Here is an 8,936-nt window from a genome sequence, read left to right as displayed (position 1 = left end):
CTGAAAGCGAAAGGAGTGCACTACCATTTTCTCAACATGGCCGTGTTCATCACGTATATGTATGTGTTTGTGAGGTTGGAAGGGAGGTAAGAGAAGGGAAGGCATTGCCGACTTCCCTACACAGCCATGTCTCTCCTGTACATGTGAGCAATGCATCATCAACTTCACTTCACGGCCATGTCTCTCCCTTGTGTGCATGTGTATGTTCACGATCATGGAGATGCGGTGTGTGAGAGGGATTCTTCACTGTCTTCCTTCCACAGCTGGGCCACTCCCTTACTTTTACATGTTCTTGACAATGGGAGTGTTAAGAGTGCTTTGCTGTCTTCCTTATGCACTTGTTACACTTCTTTACACGTATATGGTTGTGATATCAGTGGGGCTAACCCCTTACTCTATTCCTGTTCCAGTCTGTTGGAAGGATGATAAGGTGCCAATTAAAAAGTCGAAGGTATCTGCTACGATGGTGTCTCCGGCTCCTTCCAAGGATTCTTTTCTCTGTGAGGTAGCGGTTGATGGTCGATAATGTGAAACATCCTTGGTCCATGGAAATGTTTCTTGCTCTCCAACTAGAGACTGGAACCCTAGGAGTCAGTCTCCTTCAGGCAGTTCTTTACATCATTCCTTCTCCTGAGACTGTGGTCTGTTGTCGTCTCATAAACATGAACTTGACTCGTCGCATGCCCACATATGTGATTCGTCCTGCGAACTTGTACGTGGTTTGTCCCGTTAACGCGTATGTGGTTCGTCACGTGGATGTGTATGGGATTTGTCTCGCAAATGTGTAAGTGGTTTGTCGCACAAGCGTGTACGCGGCTCAAGTCGGGACCATGTATTAGTTTTGTTGCGTGGCAGTGTTCTGGAACCCTTGGTTTTGGGATCTTCAGTGTTTAGGGGCTCCACTCCATCCAATAAGGAACATGATGCTAGGCTACCTAGGCAAGCCTCTCCAATGCTGTTGCAGAAGGGTGAGGATCCTTCCAAGCCCTCTTCTTCTTCGTGTCGTCGGTCTCCTTTGCCGGAGCAGGGGGAAGGAGAGAGCCAGGGGTTTTGGTCTCGTTTCTCTGAGGTTGTTGATCTCATTCGTAAGTTCAACAATCTTGAATGTCTGACACAGGCTCAGTCTTCTATGACTCCTACAGGTATAGAGGTCTTACTGGGTGCCAGATGAGATTCTAGGCCTTCGTTTGAGCTTCCCTTGTCGGGCCATACTCAGTCCACTTTACAACGTGTGAACACCTTGGTCTCGGCTTGACAGCTCTCTGTGCTCCAATAGATCTTCCAAGTTTCTTCCTCTTCCTCTGATGCGGCACAGGAAGTATTACTGCACTAATGTGGTTCAATTGATGTCCCGTCACTTTACTCCAGATGTGGTTCATTTTAAATTTGGTTTGACCCTAGATCAGGTTAGGTCTGAAGGTCCATCTTTTTCGTCTCAAGATGCCTTGGCTAGGGAAAATGCGGCTGCTTCCATCTTCCAGACTGTCTCCTGGCTGGACTTATGGTCTGCTGCTGTTGCCAGGATTGCTTCGGGTCGAGCTGAGAGAGGTTTAATCAATTCTTCCTCCTTGGCTCTATTGTTGCAGTCTGGTGTGAAGGCTATCTCATATTGGGGCCACCTTAGTGCAACTTTGTGGGCTAACCTCCTTCTGGCCAGGAGGGACACATGGCCTTGTCAAAGGTGGTGGGGTCAGTAAATTCGGAGTCCTTGTTGGCTCTCCAGAATGGGGACCTCCTTGATTCTTAGTTTCTTTTCCCAAGAACTGAGTTGGAAGATACGATCGACCGGCGATGAGCAGTTACTACTAAGGATAGGCTGATCCATCAGGCAATGTCTAAGTCAGAGGCTCGTTCTCGTCCTCCTCCTCTGCATCGACTTCTGTGAGAGTCTCTCCTTCACAGCCGAAGTCAAAACAACAACAATGTCCCTTTCAATCCTGTTCCTTTCAAGCCTGGAAGGGGCTCTAGAGGGAGGAGCAGAGGGGTTCGTCGATAGAGTGAGCACCTTTCCCTCTCCGTTACCACAGGTAGGGGGATGCCTGGCGGGCCATTGGGCCAAATGGCAAATGCATGGAGCAGAGAAATGGGTAATAGATGTTATTCAGGTGGGATATCTACTACCGTTCAACTTCTCTCCCCCTCTCAGTCGGATGCATGCTTACGACTCCCCGAAGTATTTAGCTCTTCGAGGGGAAGTGTTGAAGATGTGAAAGAAGAGTGTGGTGGAGGAAGCTACGGGCGACTGGAACCCAGTAATCAACCTTTCCACACAATCACTTTGTCAGGAAGGCGAGGTTCAGGATGGAGACGGCCTGGACAGTGTTGGCAGTGGTAAGAGACAATGACTTCTTGCTGTCAATAGACTTGAAGGATGCTTACTTTTAGATTCCGATTCACCCTTCGTCCAGAAAGTTTCTTCCCTTCATTCTGGGAGAGCAGGTCTTCTAATTCAAGATTTCTTGCTTCAGCTGAGTTGACTACAGCTCCTCAGGTGTTCACAAGGGTCTTTGCCCTCATCTCGACATGGGCTCATGTTCAAGGGATTCGCCTCCTAAGATACCTCAATGACTGGCTGGTCTTGGCAAGCTGCAGGGAGAAATTACTTCAGGACAGAGATCATCTTCTTCAGCTTTGCCAGGGGCTAGGGATAGTAGTGAACCTGGAGAAGTCCAGTCTGATTCCCAGAAAGAGAGCTCTCTATCTAGGTATGGCTATAGATACGGCAGCGTCGAGAGTTTTTCCGTCGAATCAGAGGTTGGAGAGGTTTCAGTCAGTGGCACACTTATTCCTGTAATGGCCCAAACAGCCAGCTCACCAGCAGCAGGTCCTTCTGGGAAGCTGGTCCCTCATGGTCGACTTCGTCTTCGGTCTCTGCAGTGGAGACTGAAGGATTTCTGGTCCCCGGTGGGAGATTCCCCTCTTCTGAGAGTCAAATGAATGGCAGCAGATGCCTTTCTAGTGTCCACTACACTTTCCTTGTCTTTAAGGATGGCGGATATCGTTGACTGCGATAAATTCTTGTCACATGCCATTACCATAACTGCCTTTCTTGCTTCATGTTGATTGATAATTTTCATTTTGTACCCCAAATTGATGGAATGCCTCTTACTTTTTCCACTACCAGCAGGAGACTTACTTGTTTTGGCAGACATATTTTCAGAGTTTAATTACTGTAAAATATGCAGAAATCACAAATGAACACTGACCTAATCTTACTTTGTTTAACACGAGAGCAAGTTAGGTCACTAGCTGTACCAATGCCAGCCTCTTGCTCTCGGGCCAACATATCGTACACCATATGTTGCCTGATTGTCTATTAATGCTTGCACCCATAGTGTGAAAAATTAAAAGATATGTAAAATCAAAATACTGTTGTATCAGGTATTGATTGCTAACATCATCATAAAATCAGATTACCTTAAGGCAAATTATCATAGCTTGAACACTACCTGTATGCCTTTCCTGCCTTTTGCCTGATCCATCATGTCCTAAACATAGTACTACAGACAGTTCCCGGTTATCAGCGCAGATATGTGCCGATCTCCACTTATAGGTGCAGATAACCAAGGATCACTGCCGATAACTGGGGATCATGCTATTATCGCCAATTTCGTTACACTGTTGCAAACAGAACCCCCACCAACAACCAGGGACTGACTGCCTGTAACGATTTCACAAAATCTCAGGATGACCCTAGTAGCTCCTTTGTGGCCTCAAGCAGAGTGGTTTCCAGATATGCTTTCTTAGCGCTCAGCAGTCCAGAGAAAAATGCCCCCTGGCACAATCTACTCTGTCAACCTCATGTAGCGAAATACAGTCGGTCAGTAGGATCCCTATCTTTTCATGGCTTGAGACTATCCAGTATCTCCGGCGAACAAGAGGCTCTTCTTGCAGAGCAGCAACTCGGAAGTCTGGTTTCCTTGGAAGATCTTCAGCAGTGTCCAGGGAAAGTGGGCTGTCTACTGTGATAGGTGTTGTCAAAGGGGTTTCTCTCCACTCGGAACTTATATTCAGCAGATAGTTGATTTCCTGATCTTCCTCGGAACAGAAAACACCTTTCTGTTTCTTCTATTAAGGGCTACAGGGCTGTCTTGGGATTGGCTCTCTGTGTGAAGGATGTGAACCTAAGTTCATCTTGGGAAATCTCTGCTCCTTCCTGGAATCTGACTCTGGTGCTAAGTAGTGTCACTCAAGCCCCATGCAAACCACTACGTCAGTCACCAGACAGGGACATGACCCTCAAGACAGTTTTCCTTTTAGCCTTGGCTTCATCAAAGAGAGTGGGCAAACTCCATGACCTGACTTTTGATGCACAACATACCAGGGGTTGGGGTTCTGTAGCCTTTGAATTTCTTCCTGAATTCATTGCTAAGACTCTAAGTCCCTCGATTCTTGATGACAGATTTACCCCGTTTTCTATCCCTTCCCTTGGGGATTTTGTTGACAGCGATCCATATGAATTACTCCTTTGTCCTGTCAGAGCACTATGTAGTTATCTAAAAAGGACTTGGCATGTTAGACTGGAGTGCCAAAAACTTTTTGTAAGCACAAGCCAATTTAAGAAAGAAGTGTCCTAGAATACCATTTTGTTTTGGCTACATGAAATGATTAAGCTTAACTACTTCTCATCATCTGCCAATACTGTGCATGTAAGAGCACACAACATTAAGAGGACTAAGCTCCTTTGCATTCAAGAAGAACTTGTCTGTTCATAAGATTTTTGCTGGTTCTTGGCTTCACCAAACCACTTTCACTTCCTTCTACCTGAGGGATGTTGTCTACTTGTCCTTAGACACTTTGTCCCTAAGTTCAATGGTGGCTGCTCAGCAAGTAGTGTAGCTCATCCAGTGCCCCTAGTGGGACATTTGGTTTCTTTTTCTTTCCCCTTTTTCCCTTTGTTCTCTGCCTAGGGATGGTAAGAAGATGGATCCATCATACACTGGAACTCGCCGATACAGGTGAGTGAAGTAAGTAGCTTTACTGTTAGAGTATTTTATATTCTGTATAAATATACTCTCTCCAGTATCAAACCCTTCCCCTCTCTAGCAAGGAGAGAGGATGATAACAAACCCATACAGGTTACTACCTTAGTTTGTTATCAGTACAGATGTACTAGCTCTTTAACTTCCTCCTATGCAATGCATCTTTGCATTGTATTTTAGCCCTGTTGTCTGAATGTTAGATAGACATAAAGTCTAACAGCTCAGAGTTTAGGTCTCCTTCCTTTGAATTCTATTATCCAGGAAGTGTGACCAAGTGTGAACAAACCTCCAGTCTGTTCAGGACTCTCCTACCTCCCACCAAGAGTGAGTCTATCTTAATGTTAAACCCAGGTTTATTCTGTCTATTGAACAAATGACAAACTTTAAATTGTATTTTTCATAGCTAACAAACCTGTGGTCTTAACATTGACTGTCCACCTCTAATCAACCCTCTTTCTGTTAACCGTGGGTAGGAAGAAAAACTAATTCATCATCAGGTTGAAGTTGGGTCGCTGGCCTCTCCCTACCTCGTTTCCGTGACATGCCAGATGCCACCAATTCCTTGCATATACAATCCTATTGGTTTTTTACCAGTTTCCAGATGGTGCCAGAAGATTTATCCTAATGTTAAGACGCAGGTTTGTTAGCTATGAAAAATACAAATTAATTTAAAATTTGTCATTTATGTTGCACTGTACTTCAGCCACAGATGGGATAAATATGTTTTAACATATCAGAATTTCATTTTCTTCCAAAATGTCCATACCTCAATTATGCAGGGAAGTACCAGCCTTAATGTATATTTCAGAATTTTGCTATTGTGACTAATCAGGTATATTCTATTTACCTTTCAAGCATTAGTCTTTTTTTTTTTATTGTCTTGAAAATGCTGCTGTTATTGTTCTTTGGCTATATCTGGTTGGACAAGACCCATCCAAGCACTTTGTTAAAGAATTTGGAATGCAGTACAACATTAGGCATAGAACATTTCATGTGATTGTTGAAATAACAAAACTGTAATGTACAACTTAGTGAATGTTTGCTTAAAATTTTGTCATTAGTTTATCTAGTAAGTAAATTTTCATGAAGGTGTGATTTTCTAAGCTAATTGTTTCTCCATTCAATTAAATAGTGAACCTGTCAGTTTCACTCTATAAAACTATAGGTGGTTAGGTAAAACTATGTACGTATCTGTAATAAGGCTCTTGGTAAGGAGATCGTATTTCTCAAAATTAATGAAGTATGATATTGGAAAGTATAGGATACTTAAGATGATATAACTCTTGGAAAGAAACATCTCTTTAAGAAAAGCTTTGAAACTCAAAATGCCAAATGTAAACTTTGTCTTCCAGGCACTTCAGCAGATGGCTGATGAAAACAATGGTTCCATTGTGTGTCCTCGCACTCGACAGACTTTTAATATCAGTGAAGCAGAAAAAGTATTTGTCATGTGAATTGATTTTGTCCTTTATGATATACATTATTTTCCCTTGTGATATCTTTATTAATACCAGATTTTTTGTATATATATGTAGTGTTATTTGCTCACATAAGCTGCCATAATGAAATCACAAGGAAAAATAAGATAATACTATGAAGTTTATAACTTTTATCAGAATCATGGTGTGTCCTCATGTGACTGATTAAAGGAAGGCTTTACTTATCTATATCTACATATCTTTACGGAAGGAGACCAAATTCAGTGGAGACTCGTGGGATAAAAGTTTTTTACTTGGGAATAGTTGCAAACTACTCTTCGCAGAGTACATTTTGTCCACACTGTAAATGTAAGTACAGAATAAAATGTACATTTTGTACATGCAATGTGCAATGCACAGAAGTGACATATTCTTTAAAGCTAGTGGTATATGGCCAGTGACTGCAAGATAATCCTGGAGCTTCTGTAAAGCTTTGTTTCAATTTTTTTCATATTGTAGAGTCGGCTTTTCTTTAGAACTTGAAGTACGTATACATGGATAACAATTCTAATTCGGCATATTACAGTACAGATACACCTAGGGACTGACATAAGGAGTGCTACCATTTGAAGTATTACAAAACTGCATTACATACATGTATGAGTTGTAGTCTGTTTTAATTTGGAGTAGACTTATATTTTGACTTTTTAATTAATCAAAAAGATATGCAGAATTAAGAATTACAACCAAACTCAGGTACTGTAAATGTTAAAAACTGAAAAGGGTATTTTTTTATTTCATTATTCAAGATTCTTTGTTATTGCCAGTAATGTCAATGGTATTTGAAATTGTTATTAATCCACCATTTTTAATTGAAGATATTTGGCATAAATAGGTACCAAAACCTGTTGATTTAAACCACAAACTGTAAGAATGGAAATTACATAAACAGACCATGTGTTTGTGAAGTTTGCATAGTATTTTTTTTTCTTTACTGAAGTCTTACAGTTTTACATGTTTATGGTTCTTTCAAGGTACAGTTTGCTTGTGTTTGATTTTGTATACGTACCTATTTTACTATCAAGAACACATGATAAAAACATTAAATGAAACAATGTATATATCAAAGCAAATTGAAAATATTATTTTAGGACTGCAAAGAACACAAATACTTTAAGGAATTGTCTTCCCTCAACATGTCCAGTTTATCTTAATGATATTTCTGAGCCATATTTTATAAAAATTAGCTGTCCAGTCCTGTTCTCATTTAAATGTTGAGACTTCTGTATGAAAGTAAAGAATTATAATTTTGAGTTGGTTAATTTACTTAATTATAGTAATAATCAATTTTTTCAAAATTATTCTTTACCAGTAGCTAACCTTCGTAGGTTATGATTAATAGTGAAATTAGTAGCTGAAAGTGGGAACAATAAAATAAGTAAACCTTGTTAAAAGAGTGATGTTTTGCTGAAAATAAACAATCTGGTATATTATAAATGGATCTTTAACTCGAGAGCTTTCATTGATTATTAATACAATACGTATATATATATATATATAATATTATATATATATATATATATATATATATATATATATATTATATATATATATATATATATATTATATTAATCAAAATACATCATTCATTAATATTAATTCATAAAATGTGTAACTGAAACTAAAATAATTAAAATACTGTATAAAAAGATTTGGAGGAAAAGAGTCATCCAGTTATATGCAGAACAACATAATCCAATCTGTCAAAGTGGTAGGTTAATTGTGTACAGGAGGATACTGAATTTTTCCCTTAAGCAAGGAATGAGAGAGGAAGATAGATTAGCTCATGCATTGGTTAAATAATTAATGTTATACCACACAAGTCTTTTGGGAGGATACAACTTAAATGAGCTATGTTTGGAACATTTTCATTTGTATTCCTTTTGTCGTTTCCCACCTAGATGTCCAATTACTTTTATGTAAGCTCCAAGAAAGTCCAGAAATAAAACTCGGTGGTCTCAATAAACTAGTATCTTCTAAAAATGGTAATGTCATCTACAAGTGGTAAAAACACACCTAGCCCTCACTTCCTTTATCTGTACAAGCTTTATGTACATACTGTATGTTTTAATAGGCAGTCCCCCAATTTATGGGGGGGGTGGGTTCCGTTCCCGGTGGCGTACCCTTACCCGAAAAATGGCGTAAACCAGTTCATCATAATAATAATAAGAATCAGTGGTGCTTACAGTGCCATAAAACTGCTTATGACACCCTAAAGTCAGAATGCCATAACCCTGAGACTGCTAATAGTATAGTATAAATATACTGTCAGTTTAACACTAGATTTGTATATTTGCTGACATCATACAAATAGATTTTGGCTTTTCTCATTAGATCAAAGGAAAATTCAATTATGCCTGAGAATTGTTAAAAGTCATTTAACATATATGACATTGATTTTTAAAGTGCAATATTACTTTACTAATGCAATAAGTTTATGAATGTGGTTCAGAATTTAATGACTTCACTAATTAGA

The 8,936-nt window shown here is 39.9% G+C and overlaps 2 protein-coding genes across 2 annotated transcripts in view; one reads left to right on the top strand and one right to left on the bottom strand.

Annotated features, from left to right (window-relative positions):
* Positions 1 to 3,286, bottom strand: part of LOC135221579 (E3 ubiquitin-protein transferase MAEA-like) — a 35,580-nt gene extending 32,294 nt beyond the window's left edge. Inside the window, exon 1 of the mRNA XM_064259268.1 lies at positions 3,207 to 3,286. Within this exon, the coding sequence (XP_064115338.1) occupies positions 3,207 to 3,286 (80 nt within the window). The remainder of the gene's footprint in view (positions 1 to 3,206) is intronic.
* Positions 1 to 7,713, top strand: part of LOC135220856 (E3 ubiquitin-protein transferase MAEA-like) — a 213,275-nt gene extending 205,562 nt beyond the window's left edge. The window contains 1 exon segment of the mRNA XM_064258420.1: positions 6,335 to 7,713. Within this exon segment, the coding sequence (XP_064114490.1) occupies positions 6,335 to 6,436 (102 nt within the window). The 3' untranslated portion in view covers positions 6,437 to 7,713.
* The last annotated feature ends 1,223 nt before the right edge of the window (positions 7,714 to 8,936 follow it).

This window comes from Macrobrachium nipponense, chromosome 2 (genome assembly GCF_015104395.2).
Source record: "Macrobrachium nipponense isolate FS-2020 chromosome 2, ASM1510439v2, whole genome shotgun sequence".
NCBI lineage: Eukaryota > Metazoa > Arthropoda > Malacostraca > Decapoda > Palaemonidae > Macrobrachium > Macrobrachium nipponense.
Note: the sequence above shows the minus strand (reverse complement) of the source record. Positions and strands in the feature narration are given on the sequence as shown.